Here is a 27,885-nt window from a genome sequence, read left to right as displayed (position 1 = left end):
TCAACCATTCCCACCGCAGTTCGCTGCAGAGTGACATCTCAGCTGACCTATGCGCGTTGCCTCCACCACTCGACTGCTCTTCTCCAATCGCTTTCCTTCACTGGAGCGGCTCGGCCAACGGGCCGCCGCGGAAGGCCAATGGACGTAAGAGTCTGCCAATGGAAGGACGCGCGAGTGTGACTGACATCTCCGCGGCCAATGGCTTTCGAGCAGCTTTATGAGGTGCAAAGACTGGAAGGTTCGCGAAACGCGAACTGAGGAGACTCTAATGGCGGCGACTGGAGCCAACGCCACGCCGCTAGGGAAGCTCCATCCACCCCCACCGCCGGGGAAACCGGGCTACCCGATGCCTCCGCCGGGTCCCCCAGGACTGGTCCTTCCAGGGCCCCCACCTCCACCACCCCCAGGCCCGGGCCAGGCCCAAGCAGCTCTGCTGGGCCCTATGGCGGCTGCTGCGTACCCCTTCGCCGCGCTGCCGCCGCCGCCTCCTCCGCCACCTCCGCCCCCTCCGCCGCCCCAGCCTCAGCCCCCGCCGCAGCAGCCGCAGCCCCCACCACCCCCACCCCCGCCTCCTCCTCCGCAGCAGCAACAGCCGCCGCCTCAGGCCGGGGGGCCTCAGCCCCCACCTCAGTACGGACAATACCGGTATCCGTCCCCGCCGCCGCCCCCGCAGGGCCACGAGCAGCAGCAGCCGCCGCCGCCGCAACAACAGCAGGATGAGAACGGCCCGGGAGGGGGCAGTAATCACGGTGAGGGGCAGAACAAAAGTGGGGAGGGGGCAGGGTAAAATGGAGGGGGAGGAAGAACTGGGTTGGGTGGGGGTCAGTTCTATGGATAGGGTTGAGGCTGGGATTAGAGGAACTATAGGGCAATGGGGATATATAGGAGTAGAGTTAAGCTCAGCAGGGAAGAGGTGTGGAAGTTAAGGGGCTGGAGTGGTGGGGGATACACTAATGGGGCAGTGCTAAGGGGTGAAGGGGCAGGCTTGGGGCCTTTTGAGGTTCGTTGGTAGCATAGGCTGAGGGGGTAAGTTTGGAGAACGTTGCACTGAAAAGCAAAGGGATGGGGGGGCTTGAGATGGTCCATGGGAGTTGAAGGGGCATAAATTTAGGGGTGGTTATAATTTTGGCAATTGTGGGACGGGATAAAAACTGCAATGGTGTAAATTGGGGGTTTAAGGGTTTATGGGATGGGAGATGGCTATGAGACTATGTTGTAGGGGTATTTGGGGGGGGATGAGGTAGATTTGAGAACGGGAGGAAGAGATGATGTTGGGTGCTCTAGGAGAGGAAAGAATTTGGGGTAAATAAAGGGGTGGGATGGGGGTATAGAAAGGGTAGGTAGAGAGTGGACTGGGAAAGGGGGAACTGAGGCACAGTAGGAGAAAGGGATCTGAATCCTGCCAAATGTAGGGAAATGAGGATGGGGGCCAGGATGGGGTTGAGGTGGTGGCTGCTCTCTTTTCTGAGGGAGGGAATGACGAGAATATTATTCTTAATTGGTTGGAGAGACATGGTTTGTGGTAAGAAGGGAATGTAAACAGATCTAGGGGTTGGTAACTTAAATGGGGGTTCTAGGTAATACACGTGGGCGTGTGCGCGTGTGCTAGTCGGGGAGCTTTGGACACAAAATAACTGCAGTTCCTAAGGCACTGAACAGCCTGACATGGGTATTCTTGGAAGAGACATGGCCTGGTGTTGTCTGTAGGAGTTAGCAAATTACTCATACAACCAAAATGGAGGTCTCTGTAGGATTGGGAAGAAATGGAGGATAAAGGCTGCCCTGGTCTCTTTAACTTTCTATTTTTATTAGTCTCCCCCTTTAGCTAGATGATTAGGGATAGTTAATCCTGTTAAGCTTTTAATGTTTTTTAGAAGAGCACATTTTGGAAATGTGTTCAATCGTACGACAAAATGCATGCTCTTCTGGCCATACCTGTGTGAAAGCAAGTCATAGATCAGCATCATAAACAAAAGGGAGGATTAACAATTTCCGATACTACTGTTCAAGGAAAACTGCTGTGGGGTTTTAATAGTTTCCCATCACATCCAACGTAAATATCCCTAGAACGTTTACTGTTCCCTCCAGGGATCTTGTAATGTGTGCAGAGAGACTGAATGTGAAATGGTGCTGTGGGAGGCAGCCATGTTGCTTTGCTGACGAAGATCAGAACTGCAGCGAAGATCAGAACTGCAGCGTTCCCTTTAAAAATGGTGGCTGAAGTGACTAGAAAAATGTTAGTTGGATTGGAGAGCAGTTCTTTTGCTTTGGAAAGGTGATCTTGAAGCATCTTCCTGTTTTCCCGTTTGTCTTGCCTTATGGAGGGGCATAACTTTGTAGTTGATACCACTGTTTTGTTGAATTTCAATCTCACTGCTGGTTCTACCCCTTGCTGATTTGCAGATAATAAATAAGTCTTAATGTGGCAACATTTGCTGATTAATTTCTGCCGTGCTGCTATTATCTATATTATGGTAGCACCCCGTGGCCTCAACAGAGAAGCACTCCCACTCTGCAAGGTGCTGTGCAAACATGGTGACAGTAAGATTAAAGGCTAAATAGACAAGGGGTGAAGGGAAACAGGCACAGAGAGATGAAGTGATTTGTCCAAAGTCACATGGCAGGTCAGTGATTAGACTAGAATATAACTTTGGTTCAGTGTGCTACCCTGTAGACCTTACTGCCTTTGTGTGCAGTTCTCCACATTCCAGTGAGTTTTGGTATTGAAAGGAGTAGGTAGCCTTGACAGTATTTCTGACTTAAGGGAATTGTGTGTGCTCAATGTTGCAGCCATTATTGTTTATGTAAGATGTATGTATTAAGTCAAATTGTATGCATGAAGGTATTTCTACAAAGTGTGTCTAAAGAAGGATGCTTGCCCTTAGATTTCCCTAATAAGAAGCGGAAGAGAAGCAGATGGAACCAAGACACCATGGAGCAGAAGACTGTCATCCCAGGAATGCCCACTGTTATCCCTCCTGGACTCACTCGTGAGCAAGAGAGAGCTTATATAGGTAAATACACGTTCTTCCCTTTTTCCATCTGATCTGCTATCTGGTAATCCTGAGACTATTTCTGGTTGCTGAGTGTTTGGAAAGTTAACTATGTTTTTTCTAGACTTCAAGTTATTGTGGCCTTATTCCATAACTTCAAATCAGTAATTCACACATTTTTTGCTCAGTCGTGCCCTGTTGCAGGTCCCGTCGTGCTTGTGACAAGAGTAGTGTTCTCCACAGGCATGGTGAAAATGGAATGCCTAGAATAGTTTTTGTAGGGGTGGGGTGATCCTTTCTCTAGGTATATTAGCCTCTATTCTCAACATCTATTTAGTAATCTCATTACAGTCAGTGGGGGCCTCTAGGATTACCTCTCCAGTGGAGAACACTGCCTGCCGGTACCTCTTTCACAGCACAGCCTTGCACCAGAAATCCCCTCAAACCTAGTCTGACTTCCTTTTGGGCTGCTTAATTTTTTTAAAAATGACCTCTGTAGAAGTTCAATTTTTGTGTTCAAGGTGGCATTGGTCATATTGGTTTTGCTCTGAGGGAAATTGAGAAACTTTTGCTTCTGTTCTTTGTGGCAAGAAATCTAAACCTTCAGCATCTCTTCTAGTTTAGAGCTCTGCTAAATGAGCTCTATTCACATGCACACAGACTGCTGGGAAAGGGATACTGCTTAGACCTATGGGAATGAAGGGTTTTGAAATGTTAATTGTGAAAACAAGGAATTTCAAAGGTTAAGATTTGTCTTTGGGACTACACCATTCCTGTATGGGAATAAGAATGTTTAAGTGACTTGGTTTATAAATACAAGGTTTAACATTAACTTTGCCTTCAATTGCAAACAATGATGCTAAATTCACTTTTCATGAACTACCAAATATAAGCCAGGAGGGTGAAAAAGGGCAAGAAAGTCCTAATCTGTCTGAGACTTTGCATTGTCACATGTAATTCTAGTCCTTGCATTTTACATAAAGCAAGCTCTTCTTCACAAGACAGTGTGATCCAGTTCATCTCTCTCGGGTTGAAAATAATCCTTGGTTTCTTTCTTCTGCATAACCACTGAGAATTTTGACTTGCTTTGTAACTAGTCATCTTGTTCAATGCTGAGATCTGGTTATGGTTTACTTAAGTTTGTTAATAGTTTACTGTCAAGGTTGCTAGGTCAGTTTCTAGACTGTGGGTTTTGCCCTTGATTCTGTCAGTTTCTGTACCAGAATATCTTCTCTAGGCAGAAATATAAAGCAGATTTTGATCCAGTATCATAAAACAAATATCTGTTATTTAAAGGAAGAGCCAGGTGTTAGCTGCATTGCCAACTAGTGCTCTACAGAAGGAAATGAGACATGAATAGTCTGACTTACTTGTGTAGAGCCCTATGTGTACGTGCTATTTCAGCAACAAGGCTAAGACATGTATCATGCCCCAAAGAGCTTATAATGTTTGCATAACTTAAAACACAGGATATGAGTTTGGAAGAGGGAGACATGAGGGATTGAGGAGGAGAGATGTGGGGTTTGGGGGCTAGGCAGAGCCAGGATTGCTTGAAGAACAGTTTAAAAAAGAGAAGTGATTGGTAGGCAAGGACAGTGAGTGTCCCAGTTTCTCAGAGGCTCTAAATATCATTTGAAGGGAGTTAGAAGAAGTGCAAGACATATTGCACACAAAAAGAAAGCAAGGTTTCTGTGCCAATGAGGCAATCTTAAATTGGAACCATCATAAAACTGCTGCCAATTGGATGAAATAACTGCAGCTCAGAATTCTCAGTCTATGCTAAGGTAAGAAGCAAATGTAACACCAGCACTTTTATTTAAAAATAATAATAAATGGGGCAGGGATTTTGAAAAGAAATAGTGTGGATCAGATTAGCACCCCTCTCCCACGTGCTATTCAGCTTCTCCAGAAATTAACCAAATCACATTGCTCGGGGTTCAGAGATCCTGATCTTTCTTCTTTTGTACAGCGTCAGGGACCCAGAACTGAGTCAAGCTTAACTGCTTGTACATTTTAGTAATTTACCATCTGAAAATTGACCCTGAATTTTTCTGACTTACCTTGTCCATGATCTATGACAGCAGCAGACTTTTTGGAGTCTGTACATAATGTGGGTTAGTTAGCATGGGTACAGTGCATGCAGTTTCTGTATGTTTGTTTTTATTTACCTTAAGGAGTTCTGTTAAGAATAAAGACATGCACAGGTGCATGGCCCATGTGCTTTTGCCTTAGGAAAAGAAATGAGACCTTTTCTAAACTGGTATGTCTGACTTCAGCAACATTAATTCAAGTCACATTTTTAATTGGCTCTGAAATCATCAGTAAAATTATTTTGATATTTACAGACATTGTTACTCTGCTATGGGAAGAAGAAGTCTAGTAGGACAGTGGAATTGCTTGCAAAGGCATCTTCCATTAGGCCTGGAACTAATACCAGTTTTAGCAGGTCAGAAAGAGTTTTGGCTTCCAGTGACTTGCTGGTTGTAGTCTCAGAGATCAGACAGTTCTTTCTGCTAACTCCATTTCAGTTGAGTACTTTGCTTTCTAATTAATAATCCTCTTTGAAGAAGGCTAGCTAGATGTAAATAAGATCAATGTGGGCTTTTCTGGATTCCTGCTGAACTTAGCTGGCTGACATAACATTGTGCGGGTCTCCTTCGATTTATTCACAATATCAGTCGTCCATTGCAAAGTTTCCCGTTCTTCATGCTTTGATGTTAAGATTTGAGATGTTATTTGGTAACAATGTCTTTTTTCCATCCTTTTTTCTTTCCTAACCTGGTTTCTTCCAGTGCAACTGCAGATTGAAGACCTGACTCGTAAACTGCGCACAGGAGACCTGGGCATCCCCCCTAACCCAGAGGACAGGTTGGGAAACAGTTTTAACCAGCTGACAGTAACACTTTTACCTTTTTTAATACATTTTTTTGGTGGCATCATAATGTGTCAGTTCAATACAATCCTGCTCTAGTCAGATGACTGCAATGCTCTTTGTGGAGGAGAGCTGGGGTTTTTCTGTTAGGGAAGATGGAATGGAACCAATTCTAGCCCTACAAAAACCACAGGGAAAAGGGTAATAAGGGTATATCATTGTTTTTGATTTTCTAAGGTTGTAGGTTTAATTAACCTGACTTGTTTTAAGGGAAATTAAGGTAGCCAATTAATGTACTTTTTCAGGGTCTGACTTGTGCACATGCCCAGTATCTAGAGGTCTTTCTCACAGGTTCACCTTGCAAACTTTTAAGCACTATTTTATTTTATTTTAATTTGAATTTTTTTTTGTTTTTGCATCATTGAGTTTGAGCAGCCTGGAAACATACTCTGATCAGCTTATATGGCAGAGCTTTCTGCTTGGTGGTTGAGGATGATTTTTTAAAAGCCAGATGAGTTTTCTAACCAATTTCTTTGCTGCCAGCTATTGTACAGCATTGGCCAACATCGGGGAATTCTGGGGACTCAAGGTGGTGGGGTAATTCCAGCCTCGTTTACTCTTTTTGAAGTGAAAACGTTGCAATAGGTTTTTGGACAGCTGTGGCTATGTTGGGCTTCAGTGACATTCTGAAAAGTAACAGCATTTAACCACTTTATTTTTGTAGTTGGGTTGTTAGCATGGAACAGCAGAGTCTGGATTGTTTACCGGAGGGGAGTAAACCCCTCTTTCCCCCCCAATCTTCCAGCTGGAATTTGTTGTGTTATAGCATTTAGCACAACTGAAGTAGTTTTGCTTTTAAAATGGGAGTGAAACCTTCTTTGGCTTGATTTCTACCCAGCTGAAGGTGTATTAGATCAGTAAGATGGTGTCATGGATGTTAAAGCCATTCACTTCTGCATCTTTGTTTAGCCTTGCTAGGAGTCAAATTATTATGCCTTATTTCCTTGCAATAACTAGTTTTCTTTAGCACACAAATTTTGCACTCCCATTGCACTTTTTACATTACAGGGCACCACTGCATAGTGTCTTTTTGACTAACTTTCACCATTATTACAAGTTACTAGTAAACTTTGAAAGATGGTATGTTTTTTTTTTAATCCTTTTATTGTCAGGAGGGAATAGATGTAAAGTCTATCCTTTTTCCCTTGCTCTTGGTTTTTAAGATTGAGTTGGAGCAATTGTCCTAACTTGACTGACAGATTGGGATTTCTTATGTGAACAATAACCCAGACTGATGAGGGGAGACTTATTGGTTTCTTAATTTTTTTCCTGTGAAGGTGAGGCATTGCTGTAACAGCCTTTAACATTTTTAATGATCAGTTTAGCAAAAGACCCCAAAGCCAAAGTTGTCTGATCTGTCAAATATCAAACCTGTTAGTGGTTTAAAAAAAACAATTTATTGGAGTTTCTGATTCAGTTACAGAAGAGTCTAACTCTTAATTGCTCCTCAGCAGTTCAACAGAATCAAATGCATGAAATGACTGTCTTAGCATTAATTTCTGAAGGTGTAATCTCAAAGTTAAGCCATTTAATAATTCATTGTTACTTGAATTCTTTAAAATGTGTTTCTAAACCAACTACTAGCTAACATGAGTTTAAAATGCTTAGTAAAAACAAGCTGGGAGGGTGATATCTTGTATTTTTGTGTTGCTCTCTCTGCTATTGGACTGTGTTACATTTATTCAAATCCTAGAAATGGAGGTGTAATTTAGACATGATTAGTCCTGATCAAACCTGACCTTTTATTCCATGTGTTGATGGTTCACTTTAGGCTCAGAAGACAGTGGGATCAACTGATTTTAATCCTTGCTCTAACCCGGTAGAAAAAGTTTCTCTTAACCTAAAACAAGGGTGTAGGTTTCTGATTACTTCCGGGATGTATTTTTTTAATAACCTGATCCACATAATCTCTTCCCTTCTTGCAGCTAATCCTAAATTTTCCTTCATGTTTTAAAAAGGTCCATAACTTAATCAAATTTCTAGGAGTGTGACTTTTTTCTTACCGCAAACACAGCTGTGGTAAATCAAACTGACTCTTTTATTTTAGCTTTACAACATTTTGCTGTTAAAACAAAACAAAAAAAATTCTGCTTTCTGGGCATCTAAACCCTGTGGAGAAAACAGGGCTCTCCATAGAGGTTTACAGGTCCAGACTGTGGACCAAGAAAAGGCGGTTTGACCCAGCCTCTAAGCCTTAACACAGAAAACAGGTTGAGAGTCGGCCTTGAAGCTGCCAGCACAATGATGGAAAAGCCAGGACAGAAGCCATGACCGTCTCTCTACACTGGGGCAGTGAACTAGATTTAATGGGTGTTGCCAGCAGGATTAGTCACCTTTGATTAAAGACTAATCTCTTTTGTTACTCTGTTATGGTGTTAAAAGTCCACGTTTAACCTGCATTACCTCCTGCGTTAGAAGTCTCTCTAAACTCATGGCTGCATTGCCTAGTGACGCTGGAAAGTTTGTTCTCTGTGCGAATTAACTCTCTCCACCTTCCCCTTTAAAATCATGAGCACACTCGTGGCAGAGTTGCTGTCATTGTAGCTGTTTACAGCCTTGCTACCCCCATAAAGCACCTTATTTCCCCCCTCCTCGTGGCATACAGTGTTTTGCTGCAACCTCCTTATCCATGTAGTCATAAGACAGGCATGAATGAACTTACACCTTCCTTTCCTGTGGTCTTAATAGCACATTTAGCCCTGATTTGCCTAAATTATGCTAGGGTTGAGGGGAAGCTGTACTTGTAAGTGGACACTTGGGTTTGACCACGGGAGGAATAACCATGGGTGTTTTCTGCAGGTCCCCTTCCCCTGAGCCCATTTACAATAGCGAGGGGAAGCGCCTGAATACCCGTGAGTTCCGCACCCGCAAGAAGCTGGAGGAGGAGAGGCATAACCTCATCACAGAGATGGTGGCCCTCAACCCGGACTTCAAGCCACCAGCTGATTACAAGTAAGTGGAGGGAGAAGATCCTGCCAGATGTTATGGGTAGGCCTTTGCACTGTCATTCCTGGACGGTTTCATCCTGTCCCAAAATTCAAGTTTGACTATTGCCCTATCCTAGCTTCCTCTGCACAAGTGCTGCTGTGTAAATAGCTCTTTGGTGACCACTGCTTTATAGGTAGATCCCAACCAGTTGATCATAATTGACTGGACAATCCTGGGGACTCCCGCAGTTGACTGTGATCTCAGGTGGTGTAGCGAGGTTGCTCCCTGCCTGTCCTGACCCCACGCTGCTCCAGGAAGCAGCCAGCGCGATCCCGAGGGGTGGGGGGGGGGGGGGGGGGGGGGGGGGGGGGGTCTGGCGCGAGGGTCTTGGTGCGCTGCTCCTGTCTGCCAGCACTGCCCCCACAGCTCCCATTGGCAGCTGAGGGGGTGATGCTGGCAGAGAGGGGCAACATGCAGAGCCGTGTGCCCCATGCCCCCCCATAGGGGCACGTTGGCCCTTTCTGTGAGTGGTGTGGGGCCGGGACAGCCTTCACCTTGCTGCGCTGCCAACCGAGAGCTGCCTGCGGTAAGTGCTGCCTGATGGGAGGCTACGCCCCAGTCCCCTCCCAGAGTCAGCACCCCAAATCACCTCCTGCACCCCAACCCCCTGCCCCAGCCCTGACACCCTCCTGCACCCAGAATGCCCTCCTACAGCCCTGAGCCCCCTACCAGAGCCTGACACCCCTCCCCACCCCCCCGAGTTTGCTCCCCTCCTGCACTTTGGCCCCAGGCTCAGTCCGGAGCCCCCTCCCACACTGCAAACCCTTCAGCCCCTGCCCAGAACCTGCACCCTTTCCCAAACCCCTGCCCCAGCCAGGTGAAAGTGAGTGAGGGTGGAGGAGAGCGAGCGATGAGGGGAGATGGAGTGGGCGGGGCTTTGGGGGAAGGGGCAGGGTAGATCCTGGGTTGCCCTTAAATTCAAAAAGTGATTTTGGGCTTAAAAAGGTTGGCGACCATTGCTATAAAGCATATAACCACTGTTTCCCTGGACTACCAATGCATTCTGAACTGGGGAAAGAGTTCTGATCTGAGCTGGCTCAGGTTCCTTGTGGAGATGTCTGTTGGCTAGCTATATGCAGGTCTTGATGATGATACTTGATTTTTTTTTTTCAGGCCTCCAGCGACCCGAGTGAGCGATAAGGTGATGATCCCACAGGATGAATATCCTGAGATTAACTTTGTGGGGCTTCTGATTGGACCCAGGTGAGCTGCTGCTCGTCTCTGTGAAATGAGGGTAGTTCAGAGGTGATCAAATTTGGAGTCCAAGAGTTTGACAGTAATGGAGAGTGCTGGCTTATTTGCTTATGCTTGAGAGATGGTGCTGGTAAAAGCACATCAAGACTCTAGCAGATAGATGGTGTGACATCAAGACCAGAGTAGAATTGGCAGCCTTTAAAATGGTTCAGAACATGTCTCCAAGAGCCAGGCTGAATGTACTATGGGATTTTAAAGGCAAAACGATCCAAGTAGCTTTACTGCCTTGCTGGGCGCTTGGAAGCTATTCCAGTTCTAGTCTCCACCCTGCAAGTCACCATATCTTAATGTAGGACTTCGTGGCACTGAAACAGACTACCTGTCGTGTTATCTTCTGACAGGACATCTTCGATAGCATGTCTGACATAGTGTGTTTATGCTTTCTCTGGGAATGCAGAAAGATTCCTTGTGTTTGAGGAGTGTGTGCTTGGCATTGACTTAGTGCTGGATATACGCTGGGAATTTACACCAGCATAGGTGCATCTCTCAGGAGTGTGAAAAATCCATACCCGTGAGAGATGTGCTTATGCTGACCTAACTCCTATTGTAGACAGCACTAGGTCAATGGAAGAATTCTTCCAGTGACGTAGCTAACGCCTTTTGGGAATGTGGCTTACCTATGCCAACAGGAGACTGCCTCCTGTTGGTATAAGTAGTGTTTATACTGAAGTGCTACAGCTGCAGTTGTGCTGCACTAAAGGTTTAAGTGTAGACATACCCCCTAGAAGTGTTCTAAACAGGGTGTTGATTGGGGTAAAACTGACCCCACATGAAGAGGAGTACTTGAGGCAGTGATACAGTCCCATTGGGAGTGAAGTAGCATCGGGGGGGGGGGGGGGTGAGAAATCCCCCAGTTGGCATGGGAATAACACAACCATTTGTTCTACAGAGGTAATACACTGAAGAATATTGAGAAGGAATGCAATGCCAAGATCATGATCCGGGGGAAGGGGTCGGTGAAGGAAGGGAAGGTGGGCCGAAAAGATGGCCAGATGCTACCTGGAGAAGATGAGCCTCTTCATGCTCTGGTCACTGCCAACACCATGGAGAATGTGAAGAAGGCTGTGGAACAGGTATAAATGCAAAGCTCAGGATGGTCAAACCAAAAACATCTGGGGGAGTCCGTCTCAGCTACGGTAAAAGATCACATTGTGGAAACTCAACTCAAGCTTGCCTCCTGCATTGTAATCCATTGCCAGCCTCTTATTCTGCGTACTTGCTTTTATTTTTGAGGCAAAATGATGAAATAAATAAGACCTGTCTGGGAACTTTGGAGGAAGATTCAATCTCAGCACTCCACTCATAGGAGTGATATGGAGGAACATAGGAAAGGAATTGGAATGAGGGGGCAGCTTTATCATTGGCCTGTAGGGGAACTGGAATTCTAACAGTGGTGTAGACCTGCATTTGGGAGCTGAATTTCTCAAAGGCAGATAAGGGTTTGAGCTTGATACCACTAAGCAATATGTCTCTTCCAGATCCGAAATATTCTGAAGCAAGGCATTGAAACACCAGAAGACCAGAACGACTTGCGGAAGATGCAGCTGCGTGAGCTGGCCCGGCTTAATGGGACGCTGCGGGAAGATGACAACAGGTAAGTACCTGCCAGTTGGAAGTAGCAAAGTCAGTGCAGCTGCATATGTTTGCTGCTGCTTGAGTGTCAAGCTGATCTAATTATGCTTTATCGCTTAGGATCCTGCGGCCATGGCAAAGTGCGGAGACCCGCAGCATCACCAACACCACTGTGTGTACCAAATGTGGAGGAGCTGGACACATTGCCTCTGACTGCAAGTTCTCTAGGTAAATTTCCCAGGCCAGCTTGTTTAGGCAATCTTCTGTCAGCTGTGCCTGCTCATCATTTGTGTCAGCAGATGGGCTCTGTGATTGGAATGCTATAGCTTTCCAGAAGGGTGTCTTAGCAGCTAATTGCAGCAGACCATCCAGCTAGTCCTAGGAAATCATGTACTATCAAACGCAGAAGCACTTGACAAATCAGTCTTCCTCTTAGCACAATACCCAGGGAAGGGGTAGGAGTTAGCGAATACTAGGCTTGGAAATTAATCCTATACAATACCTAATGGTGATTAGAAATGGGGGTCCAAACCAGCCTCTGATTGGGATAAAGGAACTTTTCCTGGGATAGGTTATTTCTTAACTGTAGGGTTTCTGGTACCTACCTTTTGAAGCAGCGGCTAGTGGCTGATGCTGGAGATGGGATAGTGGGCTAGATGGAGGCACTGGCCCAATCCATGCTGGTAGTTTTCTGTATTCATTTAGCTTCACAGCTTACTCCATATGAAGCCTAGGAGATGAGTGATGTAGCTTTGGATCCATCTGTCCTGTACAGTGGACTCAGCTCCCCTCCCATAGCACTGGTATCTGGAGTGTGTGGCTTAGAGCAGTGGTTTTCAACCTCCGGTCCACAGACTATCTAAGGGGTCTGCGAAAGGTGACTATAATAATAATAATAATAATAATAAAAAAAATCCAAAGGCATTCTGATTTTCTGATCAATCTAAAGTATGTGAATGCCCCCACCCTACAGGTCAAAACCCCAAATTGTTGTCTTTACCATAGAAGCCCACAGTTTAACACCCTTTCTCAAACTGCATCGAATGTTGTCAAGCACGTGCAACTTTTATAGTTGAAGTTTTTAGTCTAACTGAACAGACTAACTTCTGTGGTAGGGGTCTGCAGACCACAGGTTGAATTTCCAAAAGGGTCTGCACCTCCATTTGAAATTTTTTAGGGGTCCGCAAACAAAAGAAGGTAGAAAACCTCTGGCTTAGTGGCATGTGACTTTTTGCTTCCAGACCTGGCGACCCTCAATCTGCTCAGGACAAAGCCCGCATGGACAAAGAATACCTGTCCCTGATGGCAGAGTTGGGAGAAGCTCCAGTCCCAGCATCTGTGGGATCTTCCTCTGGCCCCACCAATACACCTCTGTCAAGCGGGCCCAGACCCTCGGGACCAGGAAACAACCCGCCTCCTCCTGTGAGTGATTAGGCCTTTTCACCTGCTAGTATTTGCTTGAAAGGAAACACCTTACAATAGGCCCCTTTTCTCCATCCCCATGCACTGCGGTGTCCGTCCCACAGCTTTTCAGTGGTGGTGACAGGAATCAGTCCCCCTTTTTTTTTTTTTTTTTTTTATGGTTCATAGGGAAAGAAACAAACAACTGTGCAGTCAGTTCTGGGTTTTGTCCTATTTTTGGGTGCTCCAAACTATGTTGAGGGAGTTGGAAATTCTCATGTAGAGAGAATGAAAACGTTGGGATTGTTTAGGGAACGTAGATTTATAAATGAATCTCCTAGAGAACGGAGATCAGGAGCTTCCGTTTTCCCTGTACTTACTCGCAGTACAAGCACAAGGGAACACAGTGAAATTGAAAGGTGGCGATTTCCGAATGAGCCACAGAAATACTTTTCCACACTACAGATAATTGCCCTGTGGAACTCATTGCCATAATACTGAGGCCAAAAAGTGAGCTAGATTCAAAAAGGATTGGACACTTCTACAGACACCAAGAATATCCAGAGTTACAGTAGCCAATGTTAACAAGCTTTGACAGGGATGTTACACCACCTGCTTTGGAGCTTACCCCAGTCTGTAACTGGTAAGGAACAGGGTGAGACCTAATGTCAAGCAGGTTATCCCACATCTGCCTGATACAGGGTGTGGTTTCTTGCACCTTCCTCTGAAGCGTCTGGCTCTGGCCACTATCAGACAGGGTATCACACTAGATGGACCCTCCAAGTCTGGTCCTGGCTTGTAGTTCCCATAATACAACAGTTAATAGTTAGCAGTCTGGTTCCACCTTTCCTCTCTGAAGTACATGATCAGATGATGGCTTTGATTGTATTTAAAGGCATGTCTGAATAGCTCCTTTCTCTCCCCCACTGTAGAACCGTCCTCCGTGGATGAACTCCGGCCCCTCTGATAACCGGCCCTACCATGGGATGCATGGAGGACCTGGGGGTCCAGGTGGGCCTCACAACTTCCACCACCCCATGCCCAACATGGGTGGGCATGGTGGCCATCCAATGCAGCACAATCCCAATGGCCCACCACCCTGGATGCAGCCACATCATCCACCCATGAACCAGGGGCCACATCCTCCAGGTCACCCGGGCCCCCACCACATGGGTAAGTACATTCCAAGGCACTGCGGGTACGGGGGGGTTGGCTTGGGCGGGGACTGGTGTTGGGGAGTGCTCTGTAGTTGAGATGCACTCCACTAATCGGCATGCTCCCTCTCAAAGCAGAAGGGTTTATCCTTACAGCCTCAGGGTTTAGGCTACAGCAGATACTCAGACCTCAGTGGTTCAGGAGCCAAGTTAGTGATCAGCATTACCCAAAAGAGCCACAGCAGTGTGAATGACAGGAGAATTATTTAGTGTTTTTACACACACGTGCACAGCAAATAAGTTAATAACTTAGTGCAAGTTGATAACTTAATTGGTTAATTGGGCAAAGTATCCTGATTGGTGGTGGTTTAAATCAGTGTTTTAATATGAGCTGCAGAAGACACGTTAAAGAGCCACTTGAGGCTGGAGAGCCACAGTTTTGTATCCCTGGGCTACGGTGTCTGCATGGGCTCTTGTCTGTGGACAGGGCTATTAGCTAACGAGTTGACTTATTGGGGGAGAATGGGGAAGAATCTCCTAGTCTCATTAACTGGCACTAAGGCTACGGTCTTTCATTCCCTCAAGATCAGTACCTGGGAAATACGCCTGTGGGCTCTGGGGTCTATCGCCTGCATCAAGGAAAAGGTGAGTGTCTTGTGTCACAAGCCCTTAACCAAGTCACGATTCAGTGTCGCCTCGATGCCCAGCCCCTAATCGGCCGCCCCTCTCCCTTGCAGGTATGATGCCGCCGCCGATGGGTATGATGGCCCCGCCGCCCCCTCCGCCCAGTGGTCAGCCTCCCCCGCCTCCCTCTGGTCCTCTCCCCCCATGGCAGCAGCAGCAGCAGCCTCCGCCGCCACCTCCCAGCAACAGTATGGCGTCCAGTACTCCCTTGCCATGGCAGCAAAGTGAGTAAGAGCAATTCTCTTACCTTCATCCCCATCCCGCATGCGTGCGAGAAAGGGACACTACCCCACTCACCCATATGGTTACATGGGTGTAGAAGGCGGGGTAGGGGAGGTGAGAGCACGGCAGCATGTTTGCAGAGGCTGGGGTGGTACAATTTCCCCATCCCCATTGCTGCTCTCCGCTGCCCATTGGCAGGGAAACACTGTCATAGCAGTTAGTTCCCCTCTGCTGCGTTTGGGAGCTGCACTCCTGCACCCCACTTGCCCAGCTGTTAGCTGTGCCAAAGCAAAGATGGAAATAGCTCTCTGCATGAAGAGTTCTCCATATGACTCCCTTGCCCTGACTGACGCCAGAGAATACTCCCTACACTCCCAGGACCAGTAGTGCCCTCTGTGCATGTGGTGAGCCTGCATCCCATGACAGTCCAGTCCCTTTAGCGAGGCTGACACTTCCCTTACCTACAGTTACTCCGAGCTTCACCCCTGATCCTTTCAAGTGACCTTTTTCTTCTTTAAATCCCAGATACGACGACCACCACCACCACGAGCGCTGGCACCGGGTCCATCCCGCCATGGCAGCAGCAGGGGGCTGCGGTGGCGGCTTCTACGGGGGCCCCGCAGATGCAAGGCAACCCCTCCATGGTCCCTTTGCCTCCAGGGGTCCAGCCTCCGCTGCCGCCCGGGGCCCCGCCTCCTCCGCCGCCGCCGCCGCCTGGCTCCGCGGGCATGATGTACGCCCCGCCCCCTCCCCCGCCCCCCATGGACCCTTCTAATTTCGTCACCATGATGGGGATGGGGGTGCCGGCCTTGTCACCATTTGGCATGCCCCCCGCGCCTCCGCCACCCCCACCACAGAACTGAAGGATGGATTTTTTTCTATTCAATTGTTTCATAAAATGCTGAATCTCACCTTATGGAGCCAGGAATCGGAGGGGAGAGGCACGTGAAGCCAGGCTGCTGGGAACGTGCCAGAGATTACATCTCATACCCTCCTCCTTACTCTATTCAGAATGAAGGCTCGGGGCTTTGTCATGTCCGATTCCTGTCCGACTGGTGTGTTTTGGTAGCAGAATCCACACTAGCTCTCAGGGCACTGTAGCACGGAGTTTCTCTTCTGAAGCAGGGGCTGCCGGGGCTCCCAAAGTGAGATTGGAGGACTCTGGGAATGCAGTGAGGACACTCCCTCAGCAGGAACCTGCCTGTAGCTGGCTGGTGGCCATGTTGGGAGAAAGGACAGTTCTGTGAAGCGACGCAACTCTTCCCTTGAAGAACGCGGTCGGAACGCTGGCTCCATATTGTGAACCTGTTTGTTACTTTATTTCCATTCTCTCTCTCTCTCTCTCTCTCTCTCTCTCTCTCTCTCTCTCTCTCTGCGACTTAAATTTTAAATCCATCTGAAGAGAGCAATGCTCTCTGAGTCTAGACTCTTTCCAGCACTGCCAGTGCCTGGAGGTTGGAATGCGGGCAAGGGGCAAGCAAATGGATTTTAGAGATCTCCTTGGACATGACTTCATACCAGAGGAAAGAGGCAGGAAAGTACCATAGCTGATCTTTGGGCCCTGTGAACCCCAGTGCTAATACACCCCAAGTCAGGGCTTTGGCTTGGGGAGGGTTGTTTCTGTCAAGGGGCTACTATACAAGACAATGGTGGTAAGCATGCTGGAGGGGTGGGGTCCATTGTCCTCTTAACTGTGGGTATTGGAATGCCCCATAGGGAGCAGTAGCGAGTTGTTAGTGGTTAATTGGGTAGTTAAGAGGTTTCAGTAGGCACTGAGAAGGCCCTGCTACTGCATACACTCAAGGTCCATTTGCTTTTCACTTGCCATGTGCCTAGAATCTTTTTTTAACATCTGAATGTTTTGTGGTCTGGGGTCCCCTTGCCCCCCAAATTGGAGCGATTTCTGTTGACGATAATGTGTAAAACGCTCTTCCGTTCAGTCACCCGCAGCCATTTCTTACTGCTTTTTGTGTATGAATAAAACTGCATTAGAGGGGAGGTTCCAATGAATAAAAGCAGTTTTTTTTATAAAGGCCTAATTAATTCTCAGTGACTTGGATGGGGGAAACCCATTACCATTTGCTGCCAACAAGTGGTGCTATGCTCCACTGCAGGAGTGGGCTATATTTCTTAAAGGCGGGGTTTGGGGGTATGATCCCTTGCACATTTGTATGGAAAGTGTGTGCTCCTGAAAGCTCAGCTCTTCTTGAGGCCTTCAGCCTTACAAACAAGGTCCTTGCTGCGCTGGGAGGTCAGTGCCACAGCAGCAATCAAACTGCAGGATATTTCTGACACCCCTGTTGCTGGGATGGTTGGGAGGGCTGCATGATCTGCTGTCACATTGTCTGACCCATTAAAGGGTCACTGGCTCAATTAACAGTTCATGCTCTGTAGCGCTACCCACTCCTTAAGCCAAGGGCTAGCTAAAACACCAACAACTCTTGCATGGCAATACTGGGTGGCGTGGTTCATCCAGTCACTGCTACCACAGTCTCCATGCCCATGGCAGATGTGAGCAGAGATGACTGAACCTCTCACTCTAGTCCCCTGAGGAGCATTTCTTCCACTTCACTGCAGTGTGCTGTTCCTCCTCCAAGCACTGCACATCATTTGTGTGGGTAGGACCAGCAGAATGTCCCTGCATTGTGCCAGTTTCCCTAGTGGATTTGGGTCAGGAAAAGCATGCAGTGACTGCGTATAAATACTTCAGTTGATCATCTAGTTCTGATACAACTATGGGCACAGTTGACTTAGAGGTGTAGTAAAATGGAGATTTAGATTCCCTCTCACTTGTGTAAATACTAACAAGTGTGAATGGACAGAATGACATCAGCCCAGGTCTGTTTATTGGCTGAGTCTCCGCTATGTGGTGCTGAACATCAGCCTCTCCTTCCATCTTTGACTCCTTTAAAAGAAACTCGGTGTTGGCGATGGTTGCAAAGTTACCAAACAGCAGCTAGATCACCTGCTCTGATCACATGGATAGCACTTTAATCTCAGTCCACTTTAACACTCAAGAGTTAGGTCTCCCAGCTCCCCATGTAGGGAGGCAGATCGGTGTTTCTCCAGCAGTAGAATAGGGATGATGTGTTTGGAGTGCCTATTCACAAGATAACATGGATGAGTGGCAGAATTGGGGTTGGGATCGGGTCCTCTGGTGCCCAGTCCCTTACTCGGTCTTTAGTGAAATTAACCAAGATACTGAAGCTTGGTAATTGTCAGACTCTTGTCACTGAACCCATTTACTCTGGCATGCTGTCTCAGGGCCACTGTGAAATAACGTGCTGGTGTAGTTTCTTCACAGCCTGCTGTAACTGTGTGCTCTTGTTATCAGGGTCTCAACTTTTTAATCCTTATTCAGGTGTGTGTGTGTGTGGGGGGGGGTATGTAAAATAAAACCCAGTTCTCAATGACTCCTAGTCCCTACTCCCCTCCCAGATCTGGGAATTGAACACAGGAGTCCTGACTCCCAGTGTCCCCTGCTCTAAGCATCAGCCCCCACTCTTTCCAGAGCCCATAGAGCCAGGGGTCCTGGCTCCCAAATCTATCTAAGCCACACAGATCCCAGTTAGGAGGGGTATCCTCCACCAGTTGCTGATCATCTTCCTTGAGCTTCCAAGATCCTTGAAACAGGAAAATTTTTGAAGCAAAACCAAGCTGTGTGACAGGTGCCCAAATACATTCCTTCTTCCTGCTTTACAAGAGGAAGATGGTCTATGGGCAGAGGTGGTGTGGCCTATGCGACAGTATTAGGATGCGGAACACCTGGGTTTGATTCCTGGCTCTGCCAATAATCCACTACATGATCTTGGGTAAGATGCTTCTCTTTGTGCCTGTCTCCTTTCCCACCTTTTTGTCTGGGGCTCAGGAAGCTACGGACTCCTCTTGTGACTGGAAACAGGGTGATCCTGCTTGGGTCTAGGCTGTAAACTTGAAACAGGGACTCTCACCACATGTGCACTGTCCCTGGCATGACAAGCCTCCCCCCTTCAGTCGGGCCTGGGCTGCACCTTGTATGATGTGGGGGTAGAAGTGTGCTGTATTGGTCAGGGCCTCTAGGCCTACCTGAATCTGAAGAGTCTTGCTCTATTGGACCTTTTTCAACTCCAGGTAGCTTGGCTTAAGTGCAGGAGAGTGAAAGCTTGTCTGCTCCTGCAGTTCAGCTGTTTCAGAGGCAGTGAACAGTGGTGGGGTTTGGGACGGGCTGAGCCAATACCTCAATTCCCCATAGGCATAGGGGAAGGCTGGGATTGTCATGAGGTGCTGCGAGTAGCCCCATGTCCAACCCTGAAGCCACTGCTGTGCCAGCATTGATTCCTTTCCACAGCCCCTTGTTTCTGCCAAAATGTGGGAAGCTGGCGAAGTAGAGCCATGCAGACCAGGAAGCAAAAAAGACTGCAATCTACCCATGCACTGGAAGTTTCTGTAGCTCCGAGTGTGGCAGAAATGTCCCTTCCCGTTGTCCCTGCTCTGTGACCTATTGATGTGTGAAAAGCTTTGGTGAAGGAGCCCTTTCGTGAGTATGGCTGTGCTTGGAATATAAATGAGGCCAGCAGAGATGGTTCTGGTGGCAGTCATGGATATGAGTTCCACTCCAGAGGGCCGCCAAAGCGCTGCAGAGAAAACAGGCTGTTTATTTGATCAGCAAAACAACCCCTTCCTGTTGGGATTCAGAACCTGAAGCAGCCCCTCCCCAGCTCTTTGTTAAAAGCAGGGTGATCCTGGCATGCTGTAGACCCCCAGGTTTGAGGCATGCCAGCTGTCTCCCGTCGCCTGATGTGACCTGAAGGAGGGCAGACAGCTGGAGAGAGTCTGAGGTTCCTTTCTCCCATGGTGCTGCAGGACAGGATTCAAGCTAGTGCAGTCTGAGGAGCAACCTGTTCACCTGGATGTCCAGTCTGGTATCATCCAAGCTCCCAAAAGGGCTTTAGCTTCCCAGGGTGGGTTGACTTTTTTTAATGCAATGGTTCTCAAACTTTTGTCCTGGTGACCCCTTTCACACAGCAAGCCTCTGAGTGCAACCCCCCACCCCCATACATTAAAAACATTTTTTAATATATTTAACACCATTGTAAATGCTGGATGCAAAGCGGGGTTTGGGGTGCAGGCTGACAGCTTGTGACCCCCTGAGGGGTCCTGACCCCCAGTTTGAGAACCCCTGTTTTAATGGAAATGAAGTGTGCAAATCCCCTGGCACCACTGTCTCACCTGAGCCTTGTAGAGGTTAGTGGGCCTGAGAGTTGTCTTGGGTGTGAGACTCTTGCCATTCCTGGCTCTGTCACAGCCTTTCTTGGGGCCTTGGGCAAGTTGCTTCATTATTCTGGGCCTCAGCTCCTATCTGTAAAACAGGGATAATGCTCATTCTTTTCTCCCATTCTCTTCTGCTCTCTCTAGATGGCAGCTCCATGGGGGCTGGGACTCTTGCCCTGTCTGTCCAGCACCTGGCATGACAGCTGTTGTGGGGGGGTCTGGTGGCACCCACCCTGCTGGGGATCCCTGAGCTTGGATGGGGCTGTTAATCTAAATGGACAAGGCAAAGGAAGGGCCCCCCACTTTACAGATGGGGAATTTGCACCCAGCCAGGAATGCAAGTCTTGCCCGCATTCACGCAGGAAGCTTATGGCAGTGTTGAGAATGGGCCCCAGGAGTCTCCAGTCCCTGCAAAGAAAGGCACCTTTGCAGCGGGGGGGCAACACACTTGACTGTTGAGCTATTGATACACACCCCCGGCTCCTGACAGTGCTGGCTCCCAGGGCCTGCTCCTTGTGTTTTCCCCACAAGCACCTTGGTGCTTCCTCTCCTAATGTCTGGGAGGAGCCACCAAACCACCCTTTAGGTGCTATTGCTGACAATAAAAGTAATGGCCATATTGACTGGAAGCACTTTGGAGCACAGCCTGTCGTCTTGTGTGTGAACAGCACCTGGTGCAGTGGGGCCCTGACCTGTGCCTGGGGCTCTTTGCCATCCAAATAACTGCGGGGAGAGCTGGACACAGGCTGCCTTGCTTTAACATGGGAATATCTTCCCCTCAAGCCTTGGCTGGTATTTCATAGGGTTGAAGGCTAGAAGGGACTGTTCAGATCATCAAGTCCATCTTCCTATGCAAAATCCTACCTAGTGGTTCCTGCCTCCTGCCCATATCTGGTGGTTGAGCTAGAGTGGGGCTGCCAGAACCAGGGCCAGCTCCAGGCACCAGCCCAGCAAGCAGGTGCTTGGGGCGGCCAAGGGGAAGGGGCGGCACATCGGGCTGTTCCGCGGCAATTCAGTGGCGGGTCCCTCTCGGAGGGAAGCACCTGCCGCCGCATTCCCTCCGAAGAAGAAAGCAGTGCGGTGGAGCTGCCGCTGGAGTGCCGCCGCTCACAATTCCGATCGTGGCTTCTTTTTTTTCCCCTGCCGCTTGGGGCAGCAAAAACCCTGGAGCCAGCCCTGGCCAGAACAACCCTCTGTGCTGGAGAATCCACCACATCTCAAAGTAAGTTGTTCCCATTGTTAATTGATCTTCTCTGCTTCTCTTTACATCCCTCCACTGGCTCCCCCTTCTTCCTGTCAAACACAAGCTGCTTCTCCTCATCGTCAAAGCTCTTCACTGCCTATCCCCGCCCCATCTCTCATTCGCTAGTGAGCTGTCGGTTCCTGCCTCTGATCAGCCTATGATGTCAACCATCACTTGTTCTGTTTTCAAACAAGCCCCCTGGTGCTTTCTCCCATGCTTGGGAGGAGATTCCCATAAACACCTGCACAACCACCTAGTTCTCCTCCTTCCTCCTCAAAACTCTTCTTTGCTGATAGTCCTACAAAAAAAATGACTGTGTCTGGGCTGCTGGTGTGCAGAGATCACAGCCTAGCGTGCTGACCAATATTGTCTCATTGTTTCCTCGTACTCCCCTGGCTTTCTGTATTCTCTTGTTTTAGTGTTTAGGCTGTAAGTCTTTTGGTCTCTCTGTACAGCGCCTTGTGCAATGGGGTCCTGGTGCATGACTAGAGCTCCTAGCTGCTACCCCACTACAAATCATCTACCCCTCCTCACATCCCAGAGCCCATCCTGATTTCCCACAGAGATTGCACCAGCTTCCAGTCCTCTAGTCTTTCTTTGGACTCTTGTCAATATCAAGCCAGCAAGGTTTTCTACGTGCCAACAGGCTCAGATAACTGCTGGGGTTGGTTCCTCCCTCTGCCTCTCCCTGCTCAGGAGTGGGGGCTGCAAGTGGCCTTAAGGCTCTGTGGCCTTTAAGGCTTGCTCTGGATTCCTGGTGGATTGGGTTTCCAGCCCCATAACCGGAGGTTATGGATTCCTGGCACTCGGGTTATCTTTTTCCTCTCTCCCCACGCTGCAGCATCACATCCTACTCTGAAATCACCCGGGCAGATCCTTACAGGGAAACTTTAACTGGCCTAAGGGTGTGGGAGACTTGGAAGAGACTAGGATCCTCCCTATGCCAGTAAACTGTATTTGGTAGAGCCTGTGTCCCTAATCAAGCTCTAATGAGCCTTGGTATTAATAGAAACAATGGGCTAATAAGGTCTTGTAGGGTCAGTGCTTCTAATTTTATGCCCACTATACAAAGAGCAGAGGAGAGATAACCCTGCAGTCAGGGTTCTACTCCCAGCCCTGGGAAGGGGGAGTGGGGTATGGAACCTGGGGAGTGGGGCTGGGAGCCAGGACCTCTGGCTTCTTTTCCTGGCTTGAAAGGGATATGGTGAAGCAGCTAGAGCACCTGAGAAGCAAGACTCCTGGGCTGTATGTCTGGTGCCGGGAAAGGAGTGAGATCTAGTAGGTTAGAGCAGGGAACTGGGACACAGGACTTGTTTCCCTTGTCTGTACTGAAATTTCCCCCTTTGTGACGCAGGATGGTAATGCTTGTTCTGAAAGTTACAGCTGCCAAACTGCAGCCCAAGAGCCCCATAGGAAATTCTAAGTGTTCTAGCTCTCCCAGCAGGTCCACTGTGGTCTCTACCTCTGAGGGCTCTAAAACACAGAGATTGCCTATAGCAGTGTTTCTCTAACTTTTGTATTGGTGACCCCTTTCACGCAGCAAACCTATGAATATGACCCCCACTTATAAATTAAAAACACTTTTTATTTTTAATTTAACACTATTATAAATGCTGGAGGCAAAACGGGGTTTTGGGTGGAGGCTGACAGCTTGTGACACCTCCCCCCCCGTGTAATAACCTTGCAACCCCTTGAGGGGTCCCAACCCCCAGTTTGCAAACCCCTGGTCTATAGGACCCTGCACATTGGCCCAAGTTGACCAGGAATGATGGTTGTGGTCCTTTATCTGGTTCCGTAGCTGCCTGATTGTTACCCTCTGAGCCTACTCACTAGCAGGCATGAAAATGGACAGGGCTCAAGGAGTGGGCAGGTGTGGGGCCTAGTGCATACCACCCATCTCCCCACTGCGCTCTTTTTTTCCCTCCTCTCTGGTCAGGGGTGAACTGGCTAATGGTGTCACTTAAAAATACCACCACTAGGTTTCAGTTGAAGGCCTAGCTGCCCTTTAAATCCATGGGTGTCAGCATGAGCAACCCCCTCCTGTTTAATTTCACATTAGATTCCAGAGTGAACACGTGACTGGCATTTGCACTGCTGCCAGAGTGATTCCCCACCACTTGCATCTTGAATTGTTGCCAGGAGGTACCAGCGTGAACACTCCCTTTACATGAGGTGGAGTAGTTCATGCTGTTCTCAGAGCTGCAGACCTCAGCCTCTAGCTGACCCTCTCTTGGCATTTTGAGGAGTGTCCTTACCACTGTAAGCAGTAGGGCCGGGATTCCTCTTTTCAATTAAATCCTATGGTCAGAAGCACTAGAAGCCAGAGCCAGTATCCTGGTTGGGCTCTGGGGGATGTGCTCTGCCATGCCCCACATGAGGCCTGGGCAGGTTGCTCAACTGTGTTTCTACATCAATCAGACTCAAGCCATTATCTTCTTAAAGGTGAGTCAAGAACAGGCCAAGCCCCATCCCCCGCGTGCTGCCAGGTGCACTAATCCTGCAGCCTTAATCTCCGTAGCCGGCTCGGTTAATCTCCTGGCTCGCTGGGAGCAGTCTCACACCTCAGGAATCCAGGGAAAGGGATGAGCGTGGAGAGATGTGGCCTTCGCACCTGCATTGGGAGCTTCTCTGGGCTGGGAGGCTAGAGCCTCTGCTGGGAGTGGAGTGGGCCCAGTGCCCCAGTCCTGTGCAAGGGGTCACTATGTTGCAGGGAGCAGAGTCGGGTAGGATGTTAAAGGGTGCAGTCCCAACAGTTGGTGCTAATGATGGTCCCATGCTAGAGGGCGCTGTGCTGCAGGGAGCAGGCTAGGGGATCAGTTGGGGGCACTCTTCGCTCAGTCAGTGCTGGCCCTAATGCCCCTGAGCAGCAGTAGGGGGTGCTGTGCAGCTGGAAGGTGCCATATTGCAGATAACCGGTACAAAGAGGGTGAGAAGCCTTGGCATATTAAATGCCCCCAAACTTCATGAATGCAGAGTGTGCCCTGGATCCATCCACAATATGGAGAGCGGCTGAACTTAAACCTCTGACAACCAGAAAGAACCTTAACTCTGCCCCCTGTGCTGGCACTAGCCAGTAGTTTGATGGTTCAGGAAGGGTATTGCAAGGGTTAACCTGCTACTGTCATAGGGGGTGGGTTCTCCAGCTGTCGCCCTTCCGATCAGCCCTGGCTGCCTTCCTGGGAGGCCCTTTGGTCATATGTGAGTGAGGGGTCTCAGTGCAGGGGGATCAACGTGACGTGCTCTGGGCTGGGAGCAGAGTAGATGATCTATCCATCTTCCTGGCCTTCCAACTCTCCACTCAGGAGCGCCGAGGAAGGTATTGGAGGAGGTGCCATTGTTTGTGTTGGGTGGTATTGTGTGGACTCAAATTCCTGCAGTTCCCTGCTTTCCCTCCAACAGCAGACTCTGGGGCGGGGGTGTAGCTGTGCTGAACTGGGAGGGACTAGCTGGGGCAGCCTGGCACTGTGCTGTGGCAAGAGGGACATGTGCTCCTTAAGGGATCATTTCAGCCCTGAGAGCTGTGGATTAGGTCCACAGGGCTGCACCGGGGTCGCGGCAGACATGCCAAGGACTGAGTGACGACTGTGGCTCAGAAGAGATGCTAAGAGACGGGATCACGTAACATGCCCAGGGTGGGTTGTGTCATGGTGCCGGCTCGGAGCATCAGCCTGACCCAAATCCGAGTTTTGCCTTAGCACAGAGATGCTCTGTTCCCTGCAGCATCAGCGAGGGCGCGGCGCTGGTCTGAGGCACAGCTCTGGGCCACATCCGTGTGCCGCTGTAGTGCTGTAGCATAGACACTCCCTACGGTGCCACAAGAGTGAATGCAGTTAATGTACGTCTGCGCTCCCTACCTGTGTCTACGCCAAGCTTAGCTCCACCTAGCCAGGGCCTGAGACTTCACAGCCTTGTGTGCCAGAGCTTGGGGGAGCGAATTTTCAAGCACAGCCTGGGCCTGTGTGGTGTTGGCCTGGGAGTGGGGTGTTGCCCAAAGAGGCCCCCCCATGATACAACCGTACGTCCTCCTTGCCTAGTTTTCAGAGGTGTCTTGCTGTTCTCCACGTAGAAGGACACGAAGTGCCCAGGGCAAGCACAGCTCTGTGCTAACAAAGTTTGGGGCATTTAATTTCCTTCTTTGTTTATCATAATTTCTCACCCCCACCCCGCTCTGTGTCTCAGTGCTCTCCCTCCCCTTCCTGGGCTGTGATTACCCTGGCATCACAGACTGGCTGGCCCTTTAAGGTCATCTGGGATCAGCCTTCCTGGTGACCCAGCACTTTAGTGATCCCTAGTGACCCTAGCTGGGTGTGATGGAGACTTCTAATTACAGACCCCAGGTGTGCAGGACCAGAGAGAGGACTACCCCATTAGAGCTGGGCACTCAATCTAGGAAGGAGAGCCAACAGGCATCAGCAAGGTGCCTTCTGAGGGAAGAGTTGGGGAAGCCAGGCTGGACAAGACCTCCCAGGAGAAGGGAGGCAGGCAGGTTGAGATAGGGCCTGAAGGGAGCAGGGGCAAGGGCTGGGTCCCTGGGGAGGGGAGGCAGTGGGGGATCCAGCTGGGAGGAAACAGCCTGGGAGAAGCTCTGCAGGGCCCAGGAGTAGGAGCCGAGACCCTCAGGGTAGCCCCCGGGGATGGGGGACAATGGTTAGTTGGCAGGGCCGGCTCCAGGGTTTTGGCTACCCCAAGCAGCCAAGAAAAAAAAAAAAAAGCCGCGATCACGATCTGCGGGGCAATTCAGCGGAAGGTCCTTCGCCCCAAGCAGGAGTGAGGGACTGTCCGCCGAATTGCTGCCGAATAGCTGGACCTGCTGCCCCTCTCCGGAGTGGCCGCCCCAAGTTCCTGCTTGCCAAGCTGGTGCCTGGAGCTGGCCCTGTTAGTTTTGGTATCAGGAGTTGGCCCTTCTGTTACCCCACAGGGCTGGAGGCCAGGCAGTGGAAGCCCCAGACAAAGCCCTCACAGGCAGGGCCGGTGCAACCATTTAGGCAAACTAGGCAGCCACCTAGGGCGCCTAGTGGTTGGAGGTGCCTAAAAGCCCGCTCAGGTGAGGAGGTGGAGTGGAGGTGAGCTGGGGTGGGGGCACGCGGGGAAGGCCACCCGCAGTAACGGGGGGAGGGGGCCGCACAGGGGAACCACTACCCGCCCCAGATCACCTCCACTCTGCCTCCTCCGCTGAGCACTCCGCCCCCACTCTAAGTCTCCTCTAATCGGCGTCGCAAGCCTGGGAGGGGAGGAGAATTAGAGTGGCGCCAGCGTGCTCAGCGGAGGTGAGCTGGGGGGGGGCACCCCGTTGCAGGGGGGAGTCTCCCCAGGTGGGGTTAGCTGCCGCGGGGGCGGGGGGTGTGTTAGCTGGGTGGGAGAGTGGCGCAAGGTGATGAGGACCCCTGGGAAGCACAGGGCCTGGGAAGCAGTCAGGGGTGCTGGTGATGAGGACCCCTGCAAGGCCATGCCCAGGCTTGAGGGGGTGCCCCTCAAGGTGAGCTTACCTATGTACCACCCTGGCTGTGTGCTGGAGCTACCCCTCAGGGGGAGTCTAAGCCCTTTTCCTGGCTCCCCATGTGTGAATCGGGATCTGGTTAGGAGACCCTGCCCCTCTGGAACGGTATGAGCCTCTCTCCCTGGCCCCACAGGAGCTGAGGTCTGGGGCTGTTCTGCCCCTCTGGGAGGAATCTGACCCTCTACCCCAATGTGTGAGATGGCATCTGGGGCCCCTGGCTGCCTGTGGAGGTCTGAGTTCTTCTCCTCACCACCCTTGTGTGAGGGCGTATGTGGGAGGCCCAGCCCCTCTGGGGGAGGGGGTCTGAGTCGCATTGCCACAGCTGTTGCAATGGGAATTCCACTCATTACAAGCAAGGCAGCATCCTGGGACCAGAGCATGGGAGCCGCTACCAGAGACCCAGGGTGCTGCAGGATCTCCCATCAGACACACAGGGCCCTTGGGATTCAGTAGAGCCCTGGTGGCATTAAAACAAAGCCTTTTCTCAAAGCCCGCTGGGAAACCAAGCCAATGAGGCAGTGCGAGCGGGAATGGATCCCGGGGCGGGCTCTACGAATCACTTAAATCCCATCTCAATCCTGGCAATAGGGATTTACAGCACGCACAGGGGGTGACTGTCACTCATGGGCAGGGATTAGAGGATAGAGAGATTAGACTGATAATGAGACTGGGGAGCTAGAGAGTGAAATTAGGGA

At 49.7% G+C, this 27,885-nt stretch overlaps 1 protein-coding gene across 8 annotated transcripts; it reads left to right on the top strand.

The window, feature by feature from the left end:
- The first annotated feature begins 224 nt into the window (after nucleotides 1-224).
- SF1 (splicing factor 1) lies at nucleotides 225-17,233 on the top strand. 8 transcript variants are annotated; one of them, XM_034775205.1, is made up of 13 exons: nucleotides 225-749; nucleotides 2,886-3,014; nucleotides 5,786-5,861; nucleotides 8,725-8,877; nucleotides 10,027-10,116; nucleotides 11,057-11,240; nucleotides 11,646-11,761; nucleotides 11,860-11,967; nucleotides 12,981-13,161; nucleotides 14,073-14,313; nucleotides 14,880-14,939; nucleotides 15,032-15,202; nucleotides 15,726-17,233. In XM_034775205.1, the coding sequence occupies exons 1-13, from the start codon at nucleotides 269-271 to the stop codon at nucleotides 16,061-16,063; spliced, it is 2,328 nt and encodes a 775-aa protein (XP_034631096.1). In that variant the 5' UTR covers nucleotides 225-268; the 3' UTR covers nucleotides 16,064-17,233. The 8 variants fall into 8 exon arrangements, with proteins under 8 accessions (XP_034631096.1, XP_034631097.1, XP_034631098.1 ...); XM_034775206.1 differs by having other exon boundaries at nucleotides 15,032-15,206; XM_034775207.1 differs by having other exon boundaries at nucleotides 226-749; nucleotides 14,885-14,939.
- Nucleotides 17,234-27,885: the final 10,652 nt, after the last annotated feature.

This window comes from Trachemys scripta, chromosome 7, assembly GCF_013100865.1.
Source record: "Trachemys scripta elegans isolate TJP31775 chromosome 7, CAS_Tse_1.0, whole genome shotgun sequence".
In the NCBI taxonomy this organism is placed as follows: domain Eukaryota; kingdom Metazoa; phylum Chordata; order Testudines; family Emydidae; genus Trachemys; species Trachemys scripta.
The sequence above is the reverse complement of the archived record's forward strand: the minus strand, read 5'-3'. Positions and strand labels throughout refer to the sequence as shown.

Excerpts from the sequence above, each read along its gene's own strand:
- SF1 (XM_034775205.1), top strand. The coding sequence starts at position 269 with ATGGCGGCGACTGGAGCCAACGCCACGCCGCTAGGGAAGCTCCATCCA. Across the intron at positions 750-2,885 it reads GGGAGGGGGCAGTAATCACG|ATTTCCCTAATAAGAAGCGG; the intron begins GTGAGGGGCAGA and ends GCTTGCCCTTAG. Across the intron at positions 15,203-15,725 it reads TCCCTTGCCATGGCAGCAAA|ATACGACGACCACCACCACC; the intron begins GTGAGTAAGAGC and ends TTTAAATCCCAG.